Genomic DNA, 24,453 nt, shown 5'->3' on the forward strand with positions numbered 1-24,453 from the left:
CCGCTCCATCAGGAGTATTTTGAAACAAACCCCAGACGTCAACACGTCTTCTCTTGACTGCATATTTAATTCATGGGTGGGCTGTGGCGTGGATGAAGGGAACCCTGGGGGAAGGGCTGTTTCCCATTGCCACAGGACTTGACTCAGAGCTCGGGAGAACAGTCCAGGTTTGCAGGAATTGGTACTATGCATTCATTCATTCATTCATTCAAAGTGTGTTTATTACGTGCCTGCCATGTGTGGGACACAATGCCAAATGCACGGGTGTAGCAACGAGCCACCTTGACAGGGGTCCCTGCTTTCTCCAGAGGGGGGTGAGGATGGGAATGTAGGCATTAAACAAATACTGCACCAATAATGATTGATTCACAATTGTGGTACGGCCCTCTGAGGAGAAGGGCTAATTTGAGAGCCTGAAGAGAGGGGCTTTTTTGGTTTGGGCTCGAAGCTGGAGTCCGTGTGAGTATCCATCTCCTTCCCCGGTCCTCCGGAAATGTGACCTTGCCCTCCTCCAAAGCGCTCAGCACTGCCACGCCTCCCATGTCCTTAGGCCTTTCCAGCCAGGATGTGTTGACTTGTGTTATTGTCTCTCAACTCCAGGACCCTGAGCCCCCGAGGGACCGTCTGTCACTCGTGGGGCATCAGTGGGGCCCTCCTCTCTCCCCCGTGCATGTGTAGTGTGTGTATATGTGCGTGTGTGTATATGTATGTCAATATACATTTAAATTAGACGGTATTGTACAAACCGTTTACTTTTTTCCATTTGATGTACTGTCCGAGCCCTCTTTCCGAGTCAACATAAATATAAATGAGTTTTTAAAGTTTACCTAATATCACATTGCATAGATGTGCATCCTTTATTTAAGCTGTCCTCTACTGACGGACATTTAAAATCGTTTCCGATTGTCACTATTATAAACAGCACTGAAATGGACATCTTTATGTGCACATCTTTGGTCGTATGTGCTGTTGTATCTTAGGTGTAAATTCTTAGGAACGTGATTGATGGGCCAAAAGGCATGTACATTTTAACTTTTGATGCCAGTTGGGAAGTTCCCTCTAGAAATCTTTGCCAACTTAATAGGGAAAAAAAAACCCACCCCAAACCAAAAAGTCTCTTTGTGTTTCTATCTGGTCAGATTTCTTGACCTTAAGTCAGATTTCTTCCAGGCTGAGAAACTGGCTTGGGTGGGTCACCTGAGGCACAATCTTTTTGGGACTTGGTTTCTCAACTTTGAAATGAGGGGAGTGGTCAAAGGGATGACCTACCAGGTCTTTCCCTCTCTGAATCGCCAAGGCTCCGAGCTGCTCGAGCAGCCGGCTGTTGCCCCTAGAAGCTCAGTGGCTCAGACATCCCTCCTGGAGTGCAGCTTGCTTTCCAAACAGCACTGACTATTGAAGAAAACAAATTATTGGCCCAATGCCATTCTCACGACCAAACAACTGAGGCCTTAATGGGCCTGGAGTATCACTGGTCAGCAAACTAATTACCCAGTGACCTCCTCTCCCAAGGGCAAGCCCGTTTCTCCCAAAGGCAGATTCAAGCTCAGATGTTGGACTTCATGTCTGTAATTTAAAGGTCCCATTTTCTTGCCAGTGGCTTCATCGTAGCCATCTGATGGGAATCTGGGTAAACTTTTAGGAGGAATTAAAACTATACGCACACAGGGACTTCCCTGGTGGCGCAGTGGTTAAGAATCCGCCTGCTAATGCAGGGGACACGGCTTCGAGCCCTCGTCCGGGAAGATCCCACGTGGCACAGAGCACCTAAGCCGGTGCGCCACAGCTACTGAGGCTGCGTGCGGCAACTACTGAAGCCCGCGCGCCTAGAGCCCGTGCTCCTCAAGAGACGCCACCGCAATGAGAAGCCCGCGCACCGCAACGAAGAGTAGCCCCCGCTCGCCGCAACTAGAGAAAGCCCGCGCACAGCAACAAAGACCCAGCGCAGTCAAAAATAAATAAATAAATAAATATTTTTTTTAAAAAAGAAAGAAAAAAGGAACTCAAAGAGAAAAAGGACTCTGGGGGCTTCCCTGGTGGTGCAGTGGTTAAGAATACGCCTGCCAACGCGGGGGACATAGGTTCGATCCCTGGTCCGGGAAGATCCCACATGCCGTGGAACAACTAAGCCCATGCGCCACAACCACTGAAGCCTGCGTACCTTAGAGCCTGCGCGACACAACTACTAAGCCCATGCACCACAACTACTGAGCCTGAGTGCCACAACTACTGAAGCCCGCGCGCCTAGAGCCTGTGCTCCGCAACAAGGGAAGCCACCGCAGTGAGAAACCCACGCACCGCGACTAAGAGTAGCCCCCGCTCGCCACAACTAGAGAAAGCGCGCGCACAGCAACGAGGACCCACCCCTTCAGAAGAGCTCTGATCTGGCAGCTCCCATGAGTTGTCTCCAGGCCCCATAACAGCCAGCGAGGCAGGTGTCCCAGAGGAGGACTCTGAGGGTCAGGGAGGTCCCACGGCCAGACCACTGGGCTCTCTGCTCACACTTGCTCGAAGAAAGGAACCCAGGGGAGCTAAGAGCTAAGTTTTTCTGGGTTTTATTCTAAGGAACTCTCATAGAAGCAGCAGTATTTACAAATCTTCCTGCAGCCCCCAACTTAGAGCTCAGCCCACCCACCTTCCCCGTCTGCTGACACAGACTGGGACTGGGAGAGGGATGCAGAGAGCTCTTTCTGCCACAGCCGGCCTCTCTCTAACGGGGTGTCGCTGGAGGCTTGCGGTGCCCTTCAGCTGCTCAGGGTGCCCAAGGACTTGAGGGCGCTCTGCTTGTAGGGTCAGCAAAAGATGGTTTCTTTCCTTTTATTATTATTATTGTTTTCTTTGGCTGCGCCACGCAGCTTGCAAGATCTTAGTTCCCCGACCAGGGATTGAACCTGGGCCACCGCAGTGAAAGCACCGTGTCCTAACCACTGGACCACCAGGGAATTACTTTTTAAAAAAATTTTTTTGGTTTCCCTTTAGAAATTTAGAAAGCTGGAGCTGTTCACAGCTGGTTTGCACTCAGGGGTCCTCAGCCCAAGCTCTTTGCAGACTTTATAGGAGGTAAAGTGTTCTTCACTAGCCACATCCATGGGACCTGGGGACCCCAACTGGAGACTCCACTGGCTGATCCCACAAAATAAGCAGTCCCTGTGCAGACGTGGCAAAGTGCACGTTCCGGGACGTACTAGCTCAGGATCCTGAGATCAACCCCCATGTGTTCATTCAATAAATATGCACCAAGGGCCAGTGCATGGTCATTCCCAAGATGGCCCGGGGGTGGCCAGATCCCCTTCCTTCCTGAAGACCTGGCAGGGCCTCTCCACCCCCACTCCGCAGAGATCACTCTGCTCCAGCCACACTGGCCCTTTCTCCAGCCCTTCCATGCGCCAAGGTCATTCCAGCCTCAGGGCCTTTGCCAGTGCCACCCCGAAAATCCTTCCCAGATCTCACGAGGCTGGACTTACCGTCCAGATCTCGGCCGGTTGTGACCTCAGAGACCATCCTGGACCCAGTCAAACCAGCAGCATCCCATCATTTGGTTTGCTTTCTTCATAGTATTTATGAGTCTCTGAAATGAGTATTTATCTATGTATTGTCTGTCTTGCTGGCTAGAATGCCAGACTCAGGAGGGCAGGGCCCTTGGCTTCTTGTTTGCTGTGTGTGGCAGCGTCAAGCCCTTGTCCCTGGACACAGCACAGATGCTCCATAACGCTCCATTGGACAGATCCCTGGGATAGGCTTGATTTTGTATTAGTTACTATTTCACTGAGAATATCTGTACATATATGGGGGTAGACCTAGATTGGAAAGCTCTATGGCAGATTCTTAACACACATTGTCTTTAATCTGTATTTCTCTTGACAGAAAACATGAGGTTTCTGGATCAGAGAAAAGACCCATTATTTATTCACACAGTAGCCTTAGTGCTGGCTCCCCACACCCTGATTCCTCACAGGGGCCGCTGGTGGGAGCCGGTGCGCCCTGCGTGCGCAGGAAGGGGGGCACGGGGTGGACGAGCCGAAGCTGGGACAGCTGCCCCTCTGTCCTCCCCGCCGCTGCCCTGAATATAAACAGCCCCTGGGGAATGGAGGCAGGGGGATCGGTAGGTTTACTACCACCGGAATATGAACAGAGGACTCAGGACAGAGGTCCCTAAGTCTCTCCATTTTTTTTTTTTTTTTTTTTTTCGCGGTACCCGGGCCTCTCACCGCTGTGGCCTCTCCCGTTGCGGAGCACAGGCTCCGGACGCGCAGGCTCAGCGGCCATGGCTCACGGGCCCAGCCGCTCCGCGGCACGTGGGATCCTCCCGGACCGGGGCACGAACCCGCGTCCCCTGCATCGGCAGGCGGACTCTCAACCACTGTGCCACCAGGGAAGCCCTAAGTCTCTCCATCTTTAACTGCCCAGACTTGTTTGAAGTCAACCATCCTTTATCCCAGGCGCCAACTCAGCACACCGTGACCTTGACCTTGGGGAAAACATGAGCATATTGATGAAGCATTGTTTCCTGACATACATCTCCCAAACTGAAAAGTACCAGCCCCCATCTCTGAGTGCCATCTCCCACATGCCTGGAGCTGTGCGTCATGTTGATCCTGTGGTGAGAGGTCCCGGCATCCTCTTTGGCGGTTGAGGAAACTGAGACTGGGAGAGCCTGCCTGACCGAGTGGAGGTCGGTTGGCACCTAAGGGCAGGGCTGAGACCAGCCCCCGCGTTCGTGCGTGCCTCCAGCCCAGCTCCTTCCCTTCCTCTCTTCTTCTGAGCTCCCCAAAGCCTGGTCGAGTTGGTTTTAACATCTTTGTTTAGTCGCAGTGAAGCTTTGAAAAGGGAGGGCTCCTGTCTATTTACTCCATACCTCCTATGTGCCAGGCACTGTGTTAGTCATGGAAAAGCGAGGTGGGCACGGTCCTCTGTCCTCGTGAGAGGCAGCATCACACAAAGAATTAGCCGGAGAGTTAATAACAGGGGTGGTAAGTGAAGGTTAAGAAGGGCCGGTGCTACCCCAGCAACGGGCCGTCCAGGGAGCAGACACTCCTCTGGGGCCTGGCCCCGGGCAAGGCATGGGGGAAGGATGCTCTGGATGGAGCGACCGGCACATTCAAGGGGAGGTGAAGCGCTGGGGGAGATTCACAGGGAGGGGAGGCAGGACTTGGGTCCTGCAGGGCCCTGTTGACCACAGGGAAGGGTACTGCTCTTATCCCCAGAGCATGGGGGAGCCATGGCAGGTTTAAGCAGGGAAGGGATGGGATTAGCTGTATCAACTTCTCACTGATCTGTCTCAGCCAAATCTTCTCATTAGAGCAAAATCCCTTTCCCGCTCTTTCCTAGGGACTGGGGAAGAAAGGCTGAAAGATGTAAGAAAGAACAAAATCAGGGAACTGCAGATGACTTAGATGAGGTTTATGCTGCTTTGGCAACAGGGCAGTAACCCGGCATGTCACAGCCGTGGAGGAAAGCAGTAATTTTTCTGAATCTCTCACCGCCAAGTTCACCTGGCTGTCAGCCGGGGGCCTTTGGGGAAGTTTCAGTCATGTGCGTTAGGGCCACTTGGCTGACTCATGGAGGGAACCGGGCATCTCCAGAAAAGCTGCTGAGCCGCCCTGTCACTGCAGCTCCAGGAAACCAGCTCGTTGCGGGGTGGGGTGGGGGGGGGCACATTCATAGCAAACGATGGTAATATTTACCAAGTATCTCTGGAAAAATGAATGCAAAGTGCAGAAAATGCAGTGCAAATTGCTAGAACGCAGTACATTAGCAACACAGGCCTTTTAATGAATCTGAGAAGAGAGGTAAAACTTTCAGGAAAATGTCAATTGCAGTAATGTAAACAACAGGCTTCTCAACATCTCCCTGAGACTTGATTTCAGTCTCTGGTTATAACTAAAGCTGTGATTCTTGAGAGAGATTTGATTCTGAACATCAAGGAGGTGAGAACTGGGAGAAGGGGGAAAGAAGGGAGTCGCTTGTGTATCCTGAATTAGCAGAGAGCCTGGGGGGCACCACGGCCATCCCACTGGAGGAAAACCAAACCTTCCATTGGGGATCGGTGTGCTTCCGCGAAAAGTCTTTTTGCTGCAAAAACTGGATCCCTGCGGTTTCAGGGGGATCGGGGAGGGATGCCCACATATCACTGGAGGGCTGGGAGCTACCCTGGAGGCCCATGGGCATATATCCTGTCAAAGTCAGGGAAAGCTCAAGGTCAAGGTCAAGGTCACCCAGTGCTTTTTTCCCCTTCTTGGGTGGCCACGTTCCTCCCATTGCTAGGACCTCGGAGCGTCCTGGGAAACGGGCGCCCACAGCCCTGTCCACCTAAAACGGTCTCTTCACCTGTTCAAATCAGGGTCAAATAAAGTTAGGAAGGCCGTGAGCCATGGCCGCGGAGGCTCCCTCAGCTTCCTGTTGGGTCAGGGGAGGTGGCCAGGGCGGCAGAGTGACCAGCTGTCTTCCTTTCTCTGCAGTCCCCGACTACATCATCATGAAGGTGCTGAGGCAGCGCCTGGACCAGCAGGACTGCCTTGAGAGAGGGTGGGTGCTGCACGGCTTCCCGCGAGACAGGGACCAGGCGTGCTTGATGGACAGCATGGGCTACAAGCCCAACAGGTGAGCAGTCCGCTTCCAGCGGGGCCTCGGCCCTGGCCACGCCGCCTCCCAGGAAGGTCCCCACCACCAGGCACTGTCTGTCCAGATCCGGCTGACTGCTGGCAGCTTGCCGGGAGCCTTACCACGTTCTGGAAAGGGAGTGTCTCTTAGTCATTCCCATTCCCGCCCCACTCGTCCCATTTACCCTGGGAGCTAGGAGTCAAGCTTGGGTTCAGATCCTGGCTCTGCCGCTCGCCTTGCTGGACCTGAGCGTCTCATCTGTGAATGATAATACGCATCAACCAGTCTCGCCTTCCTCATGGGATTGTGGTGCAAAGCAATCCACGTTTTCTTCTACTCTTTTCACAACTTCCTTTTTTACATTTGGTACTTTGATGCGTCTGATATTTAGTTTGATGTGCGTATGCAGTACAAATCTCTTTTTTTTTCCCCCCTCAAATGTTGAATATTGTTGAATACTCTGTTCTCCTTCCACTCACTTGAACTTGAGGGCACCCCGCCACAGTAGATATTGTGGAAATAAAGACCTCCTAAATGAAAAAAGCAAAGGCTGTTTAGTCAGAGCTTGCTATATATAGCAAGGGAGTTGGCCGGATCTCAAAGACAGGCAGAGGGGAGGGAGAGCCTTCTACTGGGAAAGGTGAGGCTTCAGGGCTTCCCTGAGGGAGGTTGTGGGCCTGGGGAAGCTGGGGGCGGCCAGCTGGAAGCAGGGTGTCCTATGTGCTTGGTTAGGGGAACATATTCAGCTTTCTCTAATTTGGTTCTAAATTGGAAATGGTGGCAAAATTAGGGAAGCTGTTAGTTACTGATCAAGTCCTGGCTGTTTGGGGCTGATTGCTGCAGAGATGGTGATTGGGTCCTGGGCTGGTGGCTGCAGGGGATAGGTATTTATATATGGTCTGCACACTGTCTGCTCGTAAACACAGTCTCTCAGTACGCGTGGTTGTACTTCTAAACTTTCTCTTGTTTCCCACAAGTCTATTTCTGCAGTAGTACCACACTGTTTAACTACTTTAGCTTTATCATGTATTTCAAGTCAGTGCAGGACAAAGCCCTTTCATTACTCTTCCTTATTGTCTATTTTATGTGTTTGTTATTCCAAATGAGTACTATGATAATTTGATCCTGAACTGCCATTGACTTTTAAAAAATATTTTATTTATTTTAGCTGCGCCGGGTCTTAGTTGCGGCGTGTGGGATCTTCGTTTTGACATGCAAACTCGTAGTTGCGGCATGCACGCGGGATCTAGCTCCCCGAGCAGGGATCGAACCCGGGCCCCCTGCGTTGGGAGAAAGAAGTCTTACCCACTGGACCACCAGAGAAGTCCCTGCCATTGACATTTTAACTAGAATTGCATTAGGGTTATCACCTGGTCTGTTGCAGTCTATGGCCCTGTCCTCTCTTTGCCCCTTCGTGAAACGACCGACACTTTATTGGGCCCATGCTTTTCATCTTAAGTGCATTTCTAGGTATTATATTACCTGTTGCTCTTCTTGGTGTTGTGATAAGAGGGTATTTTCACCCGTTTTATTTTCTAACTGGATTTCTCAGGAGTATAAGAAAGATATTGATTTTTCTTATTTCCTTTATACTCCAGTTTCCTTACTAGAACTTTCTTACTGCTTCTGATAGTTTTTCAGTTGATTCCCTTGGGCTTTTCAGGGTGGTGATCATGTCATCTATAAATATTTATCCTTTTGCCTCTTCCTTTCCAATACTTATATTGTTCATTTTACTCTTTGGTCTAATTACATTGGGCAGTAGTTCTGGAACTGAGGCATGATGGACAGGTGTTGTTTTTATTTCCCCTGACCTGAAGGACTGTCCTGCATTCTATCACTAAGGCACTACTGTCATTTGAGGTATATACAGTTTTTATCAAGTTAAAGAAAGTTAGAATTTAAAATATCTGGAGTTGATGCTGAATATTATTCAAAGGCCTTTTTAGCACCTTCTAAGACAAATGTTTTTTTCCCCCTTTTTGATGTATGAATATAATGAATGATGTTAGCAGGTTTTCTAATAATAAGTCAGCTTTTCATTCCTAGAATGACTGTCACTTGGTCTTCAATATATTGCTTGTGGCAGGTGCAGTTTTGATTCCCCATCAAAACTGAGCAGTCCCCCTCCCTGCCATGTCATGCCAGTGAATGTTATATTACTTGACAAAAGGAACTTTGCAGGTGTAATTAAGGTAACTGATCAGTTGGCTTTAAAGTAGGGAGGTCATCCTGGGCGACCTGGATCTTAGTGCAGTTAGGCCTGTACCAGACTTCTGACCTACAGAACAGTAGTATAATAAGTTTGAACTTTTTCAATCAACTACATTTGTGGTAATTTGTTATAGTAGCAATGGGAAACTAATATACCGTTGGATGGTATTGGCTACATTTTTATTTAGATTTTTTGCATCAATATGCATATGTAATATGGGTCTGAATTTTTCCTTTTTTTTTTTTTTTTTTTCCTGTCCTTTGTCAGGCTTATAGTATCAAGGATGTGATCATTTCATAGGTTTTCATTCTTCCTCCGTATCTGGAATAGTTTTTAAACCTTCAACACTGTTCCTCGGAGCTGGCCTTTCGGGCGAGAGGTAGCTTATTAATGACTTGATTTTGTGTTTCCTGTAGTTTTTGCCTTATATGTTTTGGTGCCATGTTATTTAGTTCATAAAGGTTTTTGTCAGCTGTGTGTTCATTGTGCCGTGTCTTCTTGATGAAAGCGACTGTCTGTGTGACAGGACCGTTACTTGTCTCCTCCATCATAAATTTTCCCTTTCCTCCTCAGTAACAAAACATCAGTTTTCAGTAGAGCACGTTGGTGGCGGAAATGAAAGACCCCATTTTCCAGCCTCCTTTACAGCTCTGTAGAGCCACAGGACCAAGTTCTGGCTAATGAGATATAAGCACAAAGTTGTGAGTGTAATTTCCAGAAAACCTGCTTTCGGAGAGCTAACTCAGCTGGAAGGAGGTCTTTTATGTCCTTTTTGTCTGTTTTGCCTTTCTCTTCTCGTTTTGTTTTTCCTGATGTTAATAATCACCTTGTTTCTTTGCTTGCCTAGTTTTTTGTGTGTTTTTTTTTTTTTTTTTTTTTTTGCGGTACGCGGGCCTCTCACTGTTGTGGCCTCTCCCGCTGCGGAGCACAGGCTCCGGACGCGCAGTCTCGGCGGCCATGGCTCACGGGCCCAGCCGCTCCACGGCATGTGGGATCTTCCCGGAGCGGGGCACGAACCCGCGTCCCCTGCATCGGCAGGCGGACTCTTCAACCACTGCGCCACCACCTAGTTTTCTTTGTATCTATCTGCTACTTATTCCTACAGCTTATAATAGCCCCTCAGAACAATAGTCCACAAAGTCCATCATATTATGTAAACTGTGAGTTCCAGGTTTTTCTTATTTACTCCCGTTCCTTTCTTGTTTGGACTGCTTTTTCTGTAGGCTTACTGCAGGGCTGTTCCAGGACTTTTCTGCACTGTGATTAGAGGGCTTCCCTTGGCCTGTCTTCTGAGTTGGAGTCCCTGTTTCCTGAATCACACATCTTCCTCCTTCTCACGTGGTCTCTTGTTTTAGTGTAGCGCATGCCTTCCAGTTGCTTCTCAAGTTAAAAAGATGGTTTGACCACAGTAGGGCTGCTACACCCTCGTCACATGTGCTCCAGACTGAGGAGGTTCACACTGAAATTTCATTTATTCCTTTGGTCTGGATCTCGTTTACTCCATTGGGCCAAAAGTTAATCTGAAAACCCATGTCCTTCAGTTCTGGGAAATTCTCTTGAATTATTTTTCTCTATTTTTTTTTTTTTTTTTCCTGTTCTCCCTGGAACCCGCTATTTGGGCGTTAGATCTCCTGGACTGGACTTGTAAATTAAAAAAGACAAAACTTTTCTCTCTTGTATCCTATATCTTTTGTTCTTTTTGTGTTTGTGTATGTGTGTGGTTTGCCTTTGTTTTGTTTTGCTCTACTTTCTGGGAGGTTCCCCCAACTTTCTCTTTCAACCCTTTTACTGAATTACTAACTTCTGCTGCAGTTTTTTATAACATTCAAGAGGTCTTTTTTTTGTCATCTGACTATTACTTTTATAGTTTCTTGATCTTATTTCATGGATTTTTTTTTTTATCTCTTGAAGATGTTAATGGCAAGCTTGTTTTTGCAGGAGGGTAATGAGGAGAGGTTTTTTTCCCCTCCTGCATAGTCTGTTCCTACTGAGTTTTTGTGTGTCTCGGTCTCATTGTTTCTCAGTAGAAAGATGTTGCGTTACCCTTGGCGGGAAACTAAAAAACCATTTGGGAGTGCTCATAGATGGAGCTCATAGAATTTGCCTTCAGTGTAGGATGAACTATTTGGGCCTTTTGTGCAGAATCCTCCCACCAACTCAACATCTTTAAGTCTTTTCCTCTGGAAATGTCAGACTCCTCAGCGAGGACTCACCCAATCTCCTGCTGGAGGGTAAAGGTCTGGAGTCTCAGAGAGAAGCAGGACAGTGGAGACTGGGAGAAGGCGGGCAGAGGTCTCACACACTGCACGCCATATGCATGTATTTTTTTTAACCTAATTCCCCTAATTTTGGTACAGACTCAGACTTTCAACTGTGCTCAGCATTCTTCAAGTCCAAGGAGCCTGTATTATATCCTCTCTAGAGAATAAACCTCCCATTTCTACCGAAGCGGAGGAGGATTGATTCACTCAGCTGGGTGGAGTGAGGAGGGCATCTGGGGCTTAGTCTCTCCTTAAGCAAGTTTAACCAATCGTCCTTATTTTAGCCATCCAGTTCCCGAGTGGACTGTTACGGGTGCTGCTTGCTGCTCAAAAGCCAGTAAAGAGGCAAGTTTGGTGGAAAGGAAAGTTTGCTTTATTTCCAATGCCGGCAACCCGGGGCCGGGGGGTGGGGTACTCCTGTCCAAAGGCTGACTCCCCGCTACTGACAGTCAGGGGGCAAGAGCTTTTATAGACGGAGGGAGGGCGCTACACGTAGCAACAGCACAGTCAGCTCTGACACTCACCTTGAGGCTGGTTCTGTGGTGGTCTGACCAGCGTCATCTTGACTGTTTTGAGTACAGTTAATCCTCAGTTCCAGGGTCGGTTTGTTCCCATTTCCTTGAGGCCAGTTCTCAGAATTGAGGCAGCTTATGTCATGGCTACAGCCGGGTCATCATGTAGTAAACGTCTTCCACCTGGTGGGGTTTCAGTATCTACGAGACAGTTCACAGGATACGGCTCAGGATATTATCCACAGCCCCTGAGGAGGAGCTAAACGTCCTTAACTCCTATGCTTAATGACTAAACTATGATTATTTGTTTGACTGTTTTCTTTGCCTCTGCGTTTTCTCTGATTAAACTTATTCATTGGCTAAAGTTTTTCCAGAGACAAAAGGCAGGCGGAGGACACGGGAGGGAAGGACCACAGGGCCCTGCTCCGTTTCAGTACCTCTGCCTGAGCCTTTTGAGGGTTTGCTGGCGAGGACTCGGGGTTTGTTCTCAGCTTTTCCTGCTGCTGACTCGCGATTTGGCTTTTGCCGTCTCTGTTGCTTGTTGTCACAGGTCCACTGCCTTCCAGCCTCGAAAACCCTTGTTGAGTTGCCTTCCCTTCCGCTGTTCTCCCTCTCGTTGCTGTAGGTTTTCAGAATCCCTTTCCTGTCAATCTTCTGTCGGGTTTGGGGAGGAAACAGAATGTGATGCGTGTTTCAACGTGCCATTTTTACCCGGAACTCAACCCTTGATTGCTTTGTTGCATTTGCGTGTCTCTTACCTTCGCTTCCTTTATTTTAAGTTGTCACGTAGGGCAGAATGAAATTGGGTTTAACATTTTTTATTCAACCTGCTTGTCTTTTCCTTTGAACAGTTGAATTTATCCCACTTATTTTTTGCTTTCATCACTTTATTTTATGCTTCATCATGGTTTCCTTTGTTTTCCATCTTTTTTTTAATGGTCTGTGTTTTCCTTTTTTTTTTATTTTATAAATTTATTTATTTTTGTTTTTGGCTGCGTTGGGTCTTCGTTGCTGTGCGTGGGCTTTCTCTAGTTGTGGCGAGCGGGGGCTACTCTTTGTTGCGGTGCGCGGGCTTCTCACTGCGGTGGCTTCTCTTGCTGCAGAGCATGGGCTTCGGGCACGCGGGCTTCAGTAGTTGTGGCTCGCGGGCTCAGTAGTTGTGGCGCACGGGCTTAGTCGCTCCGCGGCGTGTGGGATCTTCCCGGACCAGGGCTCGAACCCGTGTCCCCTGCATCGGCAGGCGGATTCTTAACCACTGCGCCACCAGGGAAGCCCCTTCTTTTTGTTTTATTATTGCTGTTTTTGGCTTCTCTCCTCTCCCCCCAAGTTGGTTTTGAAGATGATCTGTTTCTAGTTCTACTACTCTTGTCAAGATGGTTTGATTAAACTTGTATTTCTCAATTTGTCAGTTCTGAAATGAAACAGAATATTTTGACTCTGTCAGTGAAAGATGAAAGAAAAAAATGCTCCCATATGTACCACCTCCTCATTCCCCTCCCCCATCCACTCTCCATTTCTGGCAGGCTGGGGCTGGGGGTGGGGAGGGACAGACACATTCTGAAATTTTTTGGCCTCAGTCTATTATACACAGATTATTATTTTTAAGATCACTAAGCTTTTCTTTCTAGAAATATAACAATTACATTCTGTTTTTAGCTGTATTACTGTACTTGTGAAGTTTTCATTCTCTCTTCAACTGGATTCAGATTGCAACGCCAGCTGTTTACATGATTCAAGCTCTCCACTTATCAGTTTTGATTCATTGTTCATTTGAATGGATTATGTCTCTGAGTCATTTTCAGCAAGGGTACAGAAATGCTAAACTTCCTAAATTCTTGCACATTTGAGAATGTCTTTCTGTTAGCTTTGTCTGTAAACAGCATCTAGCAAGGTAAAAAAATTCTCCCATCACATTTCTTACCCCTCATCATCCTGTACCGTTTCTATACTGTGCTCTGACACCTGTGGGGTTGCAGTAATGTCTGAGGCCAGTGAGATTTTTTTCCATTATCAGTAATGTACTCCTTATGTCTGGATGCTCTGTCTCTCAGTTCATTTACAGTCACTAGGCCATGCCTCAGTCCTGGTTCTCTTTATTACTTTTCTCTGGAATACTATGAATCCTTTCCATTTCCATTATTTCAGGAGAATTTTCTTCTAGTACATGTATTAATATTTTTCTGGTTCATTCACTTGGTGTTCTTATTCAGGAAGACCAATTACGTGCATGTTGGATATTTATTATCTGTTTCCATAATTACAATTTCTTTCTAGCAGCTTTTATCTTTTCCTTTTCTGTATTATTTTTCACATCTGCCCTTCATGATAACTTTATTTTTTATCATATTTATTTCTTGTTGCTTCTAATTTATTTTTCTTTTCTATAATGCTTTTACGTTTCCCTTAGTTTTTTCCCTTAACGTTGTCAGTTTTCTTTCATCTGCTTTTAAATTTTATCTCATCCTCTTTTCTTTGATTTCTTGTATTACAGAGTCTGTTCTCTCTAAATTATGTTGAGCACGTTGATAAGGTTTTATCTAAAATGTTCTGCTGTTTCCTAGAGTGCTGCTTCTTCCAAAGGGTATTCATTGTCTATGTCTCTCTCTCTCTCTCTCTCTCTCTCTCTCTCTTTTAATTTTTAGGACCCTTATTTGGCAATGTCTATACCTGAGTCCTAAGGTGGGTATATTTCGCCAATCACTTGTCTTTGAATAGCTCTGTGCTTTGTCTAAGAATAGCATGAGTTGGTTTTAGAAAATAGACAGAAAATTAGTTTTCTCTGACTGTTGTAAAAATTACCACAAACTTAGTGGCTTAAACAGTACACATTTATTGTCTTACAGTTCTGTAAGGCTAACATCAATACGTCAGACAGGCTGCGTTCCTTTCTGGAGGCTCTAGGAAGAGTACATTTCCTCACCTTTTCAGGTTCTAGAGATTGCCCCCAGTCCTTGGATCACTGCCTCCTTCCTCTGTGTTCAAAGACAGCAGTGTTGCAACACTTGGTCTTCTGTGGCCACATCTCCCTCTGACCAGAGCTGGGAACAGTTCTCAGATTTTAAGGACTCGTGTGATTGGATTGGGTCCACCCAGATAATCTTACCTATCAACGTCCTTAATGTAATCTCATGTGCAGATCCCCTTTTCCATGTAAAGTAACATATTCACAGATTCTGGGGGTTAGGAGGTGGACCTCTTGGTGGGGGGCATTATTCTGTCCCTCACGGTTGGATTCTCCTCAATTCTGTCTTAATTATATCCTTGGAGTTGGGTCCGGAGAGCTTCCTCCTAGAAGACTGAAAGGTCTGTTTAGTTCCAGGGCAGCAGGGACCCAGCAGGCAGCCTGAGCATCCTGTCTTTCCACCTATGTTGACCGGGAATTTCCAGGGGACCACAGTGCTACGAGGCGAAGTTGCCACCCTCCGTTTGCTGGGGATGGAACAGACTTTGGTGTCAATAATTAGCTTCTGAGTAACCTCATCTACCTGAAGATGAAAGGCATCAGGGAAACTGCAAAAACAGTCACTTAAAAGAAGGCTGGGGGCGGGTCATTGACAAGACATGGGAGGGAACCTAGTGCTCATTTTTCTGAACCCCGAGGGGAAGAACCCCTGTTTTATTTACCGACCCTGCGCACCATGCCAGGACTGCACGACCAACAGGGGGAGGACACGGTGTTTATTAAAAGCATCGCAGGGAAGATTATTCAAGAACCCCTGATTTAGGGCAGGCTTGCAAGGAAATACTACTCCGTTCACCACGAAGTAAAAAGCAGGTTCTAAAGACTTAGTAAATAATGCCAATTTAATTTATTTGACCCTAAGGCAGAGGACAAGCAGAGAAATGAAAAAGATATTTGTTTACAACATAGATTTAATCATATGCCGCTGTTCAGTCATCCTTCTGTATTTCTCTCCCATCACTGAGGGTGTAGTTTCTCCTCCTCTTTGTCATCTCTGACCAATCCATTTCCTCCACCTTAGCTTGCAATTAAGCATTTTTTTAATGATTAATTCAGAAAGTAATTTTAGCCATGAACCTTCAAGTCCAGATATAGGCTAAGGAAGAGAGAAGCATTCTAAAATGAACCCACCTAGCACTGGGATGAGTATCAGGGCTGTAATTCTGGTTCGGTTGTGATGCCAATTATAAAGCACTCTAGCTGTGGTGCTGCAGTTTTTGACACCAGGAGGAAATCTTGACAGAATTATAGCCTAGAAATCAATCTGGGAATACGATACAGAAATCTATAATTCAGATATGAAAACAGTCTACAAAGGCTCTTTTTGTTTTTAGGAGGATTCAATGAAATTAGATTAAAATAAATTTACATATCTATCCATTTTACTATTAAAATATATTCATACTGGTCAATAGAGTTATTGGGGAAGGGTAAGCTACTCTGTGTATTGGACAGAGAAACAGACCCCTCTGGCTTATCAGGGAACAAAGTTATTGTCTCCTTGTCAAACGTGAGTCTCTTCTTAGAGCTAATAAATGGGTAGTGTCCAAATGCCATGTTTCGTTTCACTTCTACCTCATAAACCCATGGCACATAATACCAAATTATGTTCCGCTGAGCAGTATCACACTCCTGGTTCCAACATCCCACAGTGAGGGAAACAAACCAAGTAATTGATGTGTCACAAAGAAGGAGAAAAAGTTATTTGAGAACAAATAAAATGGGCTATAAAGTTTGTTAAAATGTAATAATAATAGTAAAAAAAAAAAAAAAAAAGAAGAAGAAAGAAGAAAGAAACAAAGAAAAAAGTACCCAAGGCTCCATCCAGAAATCTGCCCTCTGCCTGTCTGTAAAATAATTCATCTCATGCTGCAAGTTTGTAGCACGGTATTTCCTTTTAAAATTAATGTTTACTATGGAGAGGGAGTATAGGATTCTGATTGATGTTGGGAAGTTTGCAGTGGATCAGACAGACTGGTGGTTTGTTTGTTTGTTTGTTTTCCTTTGCATCCTGCCTCTCCTTGATGCTGTGAGGAGGGGGCGGGGCGGGCCATGCCTTGAACCTGTTCCCCCGACCCGGGCTGTACCACCTCAGGCCCAGCGGGCAAGGTCCGGGTCGCGTCCAACTGCAAGGTCCCAGGTCAGAGCTGCTGCTGCGTCTCTCAGAAATCCCTGGAAAGAGGGTAAAAGAGGGGACCCTCGCTGAGTCAGTGGCAATAGAATTCAGCAGAATGGTAGCAGAGATTTTATTATTGCTGTTTTCTTTAGTATTTCTCTCTTTCTGTACTCCATTGGACTAAATTTGGGGACTATGAAGACATCACCCAAGGAAGGTATTTTCGATTAGCTTGTGTCCCAGGTTGTTTTGTGCAAACTGGCAACTGCTGTATAGGTTCCTTTTCGAGTGTGGTGGGTTTTAATTTTTAATTATTTATTTATTTATTTTGCGGTGCGCGGGCCTGTCACTGCTGTGGCCTCTCCCGCTGCGGAGCACAGGCTCCGGACGCGCAGGCTCAGCGGCCATGGCTCACGGGCCCAGCCGCTCCGCGGCATGTGGGATCTCCCCGTACCAGGGCACGAACCCGTGTCCCCTGCATCGGCAGGCGGACCCTCAACCACTGCATCACCAGGGAAGCCCCTGTTTATTGTTATTTCTTAAACTAGACAGCTGTGTGTCCCACATAACTGTGGGAGCCCAGAGGGGTTCGGTTGTCCCTGGGAAAGCGGTGACAGGTCTCCTCTCATTGCACTTGGATCCCAGTTGGTGCTGGGTGTCTTGTTGGCTTTTGCTAAAAGCATAGCCCTTTCCCCCAGGGAACCGGAGAGCAGAGCTGCCGAAGGGACCCAGGCTGGCTGATGTGAACTCCCAGCCTGGAGGAGCTGGGACTCCCACACCCAAGCGGAGCCTGCCCGGTGCAAGCCTGGCCCCTCAGACACCTGGGTCTGAAAGCTTTCATATTTCCTGGGCCAGACCGTCGAAACAAGCCTCCGCTTGGTGGTCGGAGGCGGCCCAGAACGTTCAGACCAGGCGGCTGCTGCTGGACCCCTTGCTCTCCTCGTCTCCCCTCTGCATCTTCGCATCCAGTTTCTGACTCTGCTCTGCAGGGCTCCTGCCTTGTTCGTCCCCGAGGACACTTCTCCCCTTCCCGGTCCTGCCCCCTCATCTTGGACCCTCATCATCACCCTGACAACAAGAATGATGATAGTGATATCTGGCGTCTACTGAGTGCCAGTTGTGTGCCTGCTTTGCATCTCCTTTAATCCATTCAATAGCCCCATAAAGTAGGTTGGTGCAGGAAAAGGCATGTGGGCTCAGAGGAGCCGAGTCCCTTGCCCCAGGGCCACACGGAGGAGACCCACCGGAACCCCAGGTCTTTGCTCTGAACGGCTCCATCGTGCCCTTTCTGCAATGCGACGAGCGCCTACCCCTGCCCCCTGGCTTGCTGGCTTGAAAAAAAACTACAATTAACCTCAGTTTTCCTGTCTGTCAAATGGAGCAATAACCTCTACCCTTTTAACCTGACAGCACCAGTGCTCTGGAGAGTGAGTGGAATATGTGTGCGTGTGATTTATAATTGGCAAGTGCCGTGGATGCAGGGGGCTCTATGAGCTGGCTCTGAATGTCCCTCCCACAGCTCTTTCTGGGAGGACAGACTCTCATTCAAAGTGTAGGATATAGTTTTCTCTCCTGTTCTCACAAAATAAATTACACACTCCATGCCCTAAATAGGTGAGCTACTGATTTGCCTACACTTTAAGAAGCATGGAAACATTTATCATGATAGTTACCCATGTGCTTTCGAATTCCTATTACACAAAAAGAGGCTAAAATGGGGCTTCCCTGGTGACGCAGTGGTTGAGGGTCCGCCTGCCGATGCAGGGGACACGGGTTCGTGCCCCGGTCCGGGAGGACCCCACATGCCGCGGAGCGGCTGGGCCCGTGAGCCATGGCCGCTGAGCCTGCGCGTCCGGAGCCTGTGCTCCGCAACGGGAGAGGCCACAGCAGTGAGAGGCCCGTGTACCGCGGGGGAAAAAAAAAAAAAAAAAAAGAGGCTAAAGTGGCAAATACTGTTATACTCTGAAGGACGACCGTCAGAGAGTAACTGCTGTATCTACTCGCTGTGGGCTGGTACAAATAACTCATTTCTACTCAAAGTATGTTCCCTCTAGTCACAATCTGCTTCCTTTTCTTACCTACAGAAGACATTTTAAAGACTCCCGTTGGTTGGAATTGGGGAAGGCAGCTCCTCATTCACCAGGCGGCATGTGGGATGAGAGAGTGGCCCTGAAATAGACAAAGACAAAAATCACCCTTTTGTCTGGAAGGGCCCCGTGGATCCAGGCAAACTGGAGAATTGTGATCAGAGCATTTAACAATGTTGATAAATTGTTCTGCTGAATATGCTGGTTTGATTTCTTGGGTTCAGCTATGTTAAATGTAAACAATGGAAAATCATGGTATGTCGTGAAAGTAAAAACTGAACTGGCATATAGTTAATGTGCTCTCTAATTTAATTTAAAAGCTTATTATTTTTTAGTTGCACATGACACTGTGTTTTGGAGGACAACACAGCGAAACCCTCAGAGAATGGCTTCACCATTTCTAATGTGTCCCAAAGTGAACAGGATGTTATAATCTCTTAAGAGAACAGCAGTTGGACCAAAGAAAAATTAAAATGCGCAACGGGAGGGTTTCTCATCTCTCCTCTCTCTCTTTCTCTCTCTCTCTCTTTTTTATTATCACTTGGTCCTTCCAGGAAGCTCTCATATTTCTGCAGCTGATCCTTATGTGGATTAGGGATAATAAACAGCCCATTAATGGAGGCCTGAACTAGGAAATGGAGCTGGAAGCAGCAGCAAAATTCAGTGGCTGACTGAGGTTAATAACTCCATTACTCCGGCCCTGTGCCGAGCCGCCCAACGAGTGGGACGTTAGCCTCATCTAACTCCTCATTAATTGAGGTAATAGAACCCGGCTGACCCTGCCTTGCTGCCACCATCCGAGAGTTTACCAGACATGGGCTGGAATACATATCATGGACTGTGTGCTCCACGGTGCCTTTTGTGTTTGGAAGAAAGATCTTTCCTAAACATCGGTGAGCCGGAAGGCCCCTCCTACCAGCAGAGTCGCTGTGCACCTGTCCACAGCAGGGTCCCCAGCCACTCGGATTCTGTCGCACAAGCGATGGTGTCCATTGGCCCCTCTAGGCAGATGTCCACTTGGGTTCGAGGGCTTTGATGGAAGTAGCCATTGTCTCAACAAAATGTCTGGAGTCAAGGGTAAAAAAGAAAGTGTGCGTGTGATGGAGGTGGGAGTGGGGGCAGCTCCAGGCCTTGTCTCTTCTGGTTCCTTCTTTCTTTCAACATTCAGCAGCTGACTCTTTTTCATCCGTCTTTCCCCTTCTTGATAGATCGACATGCGTTTCTGACAATCTTGCTTTGCGGCTCACTGGTAAGTGGTCCGGGGGCTCTGCGTAACCTTTCTAAGCCTCGGTTTCCTTATCCGTCAAATGGGGTGATAACCCAGCCCTTCTTACCTCACCTTTGCTGGATTCATGTACGTATTTGCTGGGAAAATGCATATGGGTGGGACTAGGAATTAGAAAATGCTCCGTACAGCCAAGATGATGATGTCAACAGATAAATATCGAAACCTGCATTTCCTGCAGCCAGTTATTATCCTTTCTGCGCTCCAGTTTCCTCAACTGAGGACCAGGGACCATGGCATTGGGGACGTCAGGTCGGGGGTAGGAGGCGGAGATGCGGAAGCACTCAGCAGAGCCTGGCGTATGGACGAGGGCCTCTGGGTGTGGGAGCCGCGTTTATTCCTAAAACATTGGGAGCTCTGGGCCTGTGCGTGGAGACCAGAGCTTCTGCAAAGCAAGGTCGGACCAGTTCCTCACCAAGGAACTGTGGCCCGGGCTGGCCCCTCGGCTGCTCGGAGCACACTGCTCCCCTCTGGGTGGAGGAAGGTCTTCCTTGTTCACCTGCGATTGGCGGGGCAGAAGATGATCCTGCAGATACACAAAGACAAAACTGCACTTTTGTCAGAGAAGCCAAAAAGCCAGACAAACGGGGAAATCTGAATGCTAGAACAGTCTCGCAGATCGTGTGGCGGCCGTGAAAAAGCGTGGATCACCTGTCCCCTGTTGTTCTGTAAGATTTAAAGATTCCTTTTTTTTTTTCTTTTTTTTGGCCATGCCGCATGGCTTATAGGATCTTAGTTCCCCGGCCAGGGATCGAACTCAGGCCCTGGCAGTGAAAGCACCGAATCCTAACCACTGGACCGCCAGGGGATTCCCTAAAGATTCTTTTGATGGCAGGACACAACCAAATGATGCTCAGAGAGGTGAAAGGCAGAACTCTGTTACTCACAGTTCCAAACGAGAGGTGGCTGCCACATGGGGCCGTGTGGGGGCTTCACCCTGGGGACAGGGTGACCGCAGCTGAGCCGTGGAGGGCATCTTCTGTCTGGCAGGAGGGCAGTTAGCTAGGTTTTGCAGGCTTTTGCTGGATTGGCTAATTTAAATAATTTCAGGGGCTCCGGGGCCTGGGGGCTGTCCCCGGCTGGAGTGTAGGAGTCCCGGAAGGGGAGTGCTTGGAGTGGGGCTTGGCAAACTGCCCAAGAAGGGGACTTGAGGGTTGTGAGCCGTGACTTGAAAACTGGGTCGATACAGCACTTGTGAAATGCCGTATCACACCTGTCCTGCTTGGGATGGACTTTGCCCACCTGTCCTCATTCTGTATTCTTCACCTTTCCATGGTCGAGGCATACTCTTGGAGACAGCCTTGAAGAGATTAAAACTCAGCCCAAGGGTCTTCCATCCCGGCAACACTTGCATCTCTCCAGCGTCTCTGAAATCTCTGCCATCACCTGCTCCGGCGTCCCGTTCGGGTAAACTGCCTTGTCCTCGCTTTCGCATCTCCACTCCCCTCCAAGACGTAGGCCATCTTCCCAGGCCACCAGCTCAGTTTCCACTACACTTGTTACACAGCCACTTAGCACATCGCCACAGCAGGCAGCAACTGTCCTGGCTCTGAGAGTGAGTGTTGGGCTTCCTTGTAGCAAAAATAAATACTAGCTGGTGATGGGAATTTGGCAGCCACCTGGGAGGTCGGAGGGGATGCAGGCGGTGGTTCTCAGAGCCGGTGGCTGGTTCACCGGGCCTGGAGTTAGGAAAGGAGGTGCACCCTGGGCCTCCAGCTCAAGACTGTGGCCAGTGGTGGAGTCGGGGCCCCCCGCGGCTGGAGCATTTTAATCCTTCGGTTAATAAGGACTGAAGCCGAAAAAGGGAAGTTCTCCCATTATTTTCCCGCCTAGGGACTGTTGACATTTTACCGCTTATTTCCAATGTTTGTGTAAGAAAAAGTCTGGTGAGGATGATTCTGAGCAAATGTGGAAGGTCGGCACCGCTTTTTTCCGAGGGTTAAAACTTAGTTTATGACAGTCTGTTACTAAGGTTTGTTGTCTGTCTTGAAGAGCATAAGAGCAAATTACTTTTGAAGCAGGGACATCAAAAATGTACATGACCTTTGAACTCTTCGTCTGCAGCCTCCGGGATCTTGCAGAGTATAAAATATAAAAGTACAGTGAATTCTCAGAAAGAGAGCGAGCCCAGACGACCCACAAGCTTAGCTCTGCCATCCCCAGCGGGCAGCGAGGACCGGAGGGCACACTGCGTGATGTGCTGGTGACAGGAAACTCAGGGCAGCTGGCAATCCGGGGGCGTAAGAGGCAGCCAATGCTGGGTGATGGAGGGCCTGGGAGTTTAGTCTTTAGGAAGAAACAGGGCACACATGCAACAAGGGATTTGCGTGGTATTTTCTTGGTTAGTAACTTTGTTAGTTAAAGACTGACACTAACCGTCTTGCTGTAGTATATTGAAACTCAGTGTATTTATTTATTTATTTATTTATTTTGGTTGTGTTGGGTCTTCGTTGCTGCGCGCAGGGGCCACCCCTCGCTGTGGTGCACAGGCCTCTGCAGTGGCCTCTCCTGCTGCGGAGCACAGGCTCTAGGTGCGTGGGCTTCAGTAGTTGTGGCGCACGGGCTTAGTTGCTCCGCGTCATGTGGGATCTTCCCGGACCAGGGCCCGAACCCGTGTCCCCTGCATTGGCAGGCGGATTCTCAACCACTGCGCCACCAAGGGAGCCCCTAACTCAGTGTATTTATTAACCATTAAAATTTTTTTTTTCCTAAGAACTTTCTGAGAGCCCAGTTCTGCCTGGCTGGCTCTCCTGCTGTCTCTAAGAGGTCTAGGAAGGGGTCCAGAGTGAGTTTGCCACACGCTACTTGAGCACACTTTCTCCCCAGATGACACCGTGTAAATGTGTCATTTGGGCAGGAAGTGGCAACTTTTCTCAGTTTCCTAGTTTAGTGTCTGATTGCCTTCACAGTCAGAAAATTTCTCTCATGCCCATCTCTCCCTTTTCCCCCCATCGAGGTTGACTATTCTTCACTGACAAAGCACATCTCAATTTCTGTTTCCCCTGTGGATTCTAAGCTCTTATTAGGGGTGCAACGGGTTTTATCCAACCAGTAACAGTTGGGCCTAAGTCGGTGGTGACTGAGACATCAGGGGAGATAAACACGCCTTCCCTGCTATCAGACATCCAAAGCAATCTCCAGGCCTCGGTGGAGAGTGACAGGTGACCTTTAGCAGAATGGAGCCCCGGGTAGTTGGCATTTGAGTCCAGCTCTGATGAAGATGCCCCCATTTTTGGCAGGCGCAACTCTAGACCGTTGACTTAAAATCATTTCCCAGAGAAAGACAAGAGGACGGAGGCCGAGATGACCTGGAGAAATCATATTTGTTTTCTTTACCCATAGGAGACGTGGGGAGGCATCAGAGTGTACCTCAATTTTCCATCTTCCTTGGAGGCATAAATAAAGTGCTGAACTGTTGAACCCCGCTTGTGCTTTGAAAGCTTGGGCCTCTGCCAGATTCATGTGGCAGATGTCTAAAAGCTTGGAGCTCTCCCCCCTAAATATCACAGAAATTATTTAATAAAAATAAAAAAAAACTTTTAACAAGGTCTCCCACAAATTGAAGGTCAGCCTTACTTCTTCTGAGATTATAGAACCCTGGGCCTTGCCTCCTTGTTGGCTTTGAGGTGTCTGCAGATTCCAGACCCCACCCAACACCCGCCCCCGCCCCCAGGGGCAAGTGGGTCGGAACCCCCGTGTGGCTCTTGGGGCCGTTCCTTTCTCTCTGGGCCTCTGTCTCATGAAGCGTAGGTTCTAGATCCTAGGAAAGGACTCCATGCATTGGGAAGAAACCCATCCGGCCTGGAACTCCCACTCTCAGCGTAGGAAGTGGGGTGGGCATCAGGAGAGGAGGGCTTCCCTCTTTCCCACCCATCCCTCCCCTTCCTGCCCCCGCACCTGAGCACACCTGCCTACTTCCTGCTTGCTAAACACCAAGTGTTTGCTCCTAATGTGTCTTCCTTCAGAGCACCTTGGGTTTTTGCCCAAATCTTATCTTCCCTACAAGGCTTAGCTCAAACTCCACCACCTCCAGGAAGCCTTCCCTGACGCTTCTCCTTGCTCTGCACCTTCACGGCACTTTACACGTTGTACTGTGGATGGGAAGCAGCTTAACAGGACAGTGGTTAAGCAAGAGGCCCCAGAAACCTGGCTTTGCCTCATATAGGCTGTGTGAGGCTGGGCAGGGTTTTTTTTTTTTTTTTTTTTTTTTTTTTTTTTTTTTTTTTTTTTTTTTTTTTTTTTTTTTTTTATCATCTCTGAACTTCAGTCTCCTCCTGTGCAAGACGGGGATGATTTTGTTCAGATAAGCACCAAATGTTTACAGAGCATCTGTTACATGCAGGTACTGCTCCACTCCTGGGAACACAAAAGGAAACAAAACCGAAAATACTTGCTGTCACATGGCTTACATTCCT

At 48.1% G+C, this 24,453-nt stretch overlaps 1 protein-coding gene and 1 non-coding gene across 2 annotated transcripts in view; one reads left to right on the forward strand and one right to left on the reverse strand.

The window, feature by feature from the left end:
- Nucleotides 1-24,453, forward strand: part of AK8 (adenylate kinase 8) — a 139,215-nt gene that overhangs the window by 76,812 nt on the left and 37,950 nt on the right. Inside the window, exon 11 of the mRNA XM_007453104.1 lies at nt 6,459-6,600. Within this exon, the coding sequence (XP_007453166.1) occupies nt 6,459-6,600 (142 nt within the window). The remainder of the gene's footprint in view (nt 1-6,458; nt 6,601-24,453) is intronic.
- Nucleotides 2,871-2,942, reverse strand: TRNAE-UUC (transfer RNA glutamic acid (anticodon UUC)). Its single transcript has one exon. It is a non-coding gene; the product is annotated as a tRNA-Glu (tRNA).

Source organism: Lipotes vexillifer, unplaced genomic scaffold (assembly GCF_000442215.2).
Source record: "Lipotes vexillifer unplaced genomic scaffold, Lipotes_vexillifer_v1.1 scaffold149, whole genome shotgun sequence".
Lineage (NCBI taxonomy): Eukaryota > Metazoa > Chordata > Mammalia > Artiodactyla > Lipotidae > Lipotes > Lipotes vexillifer.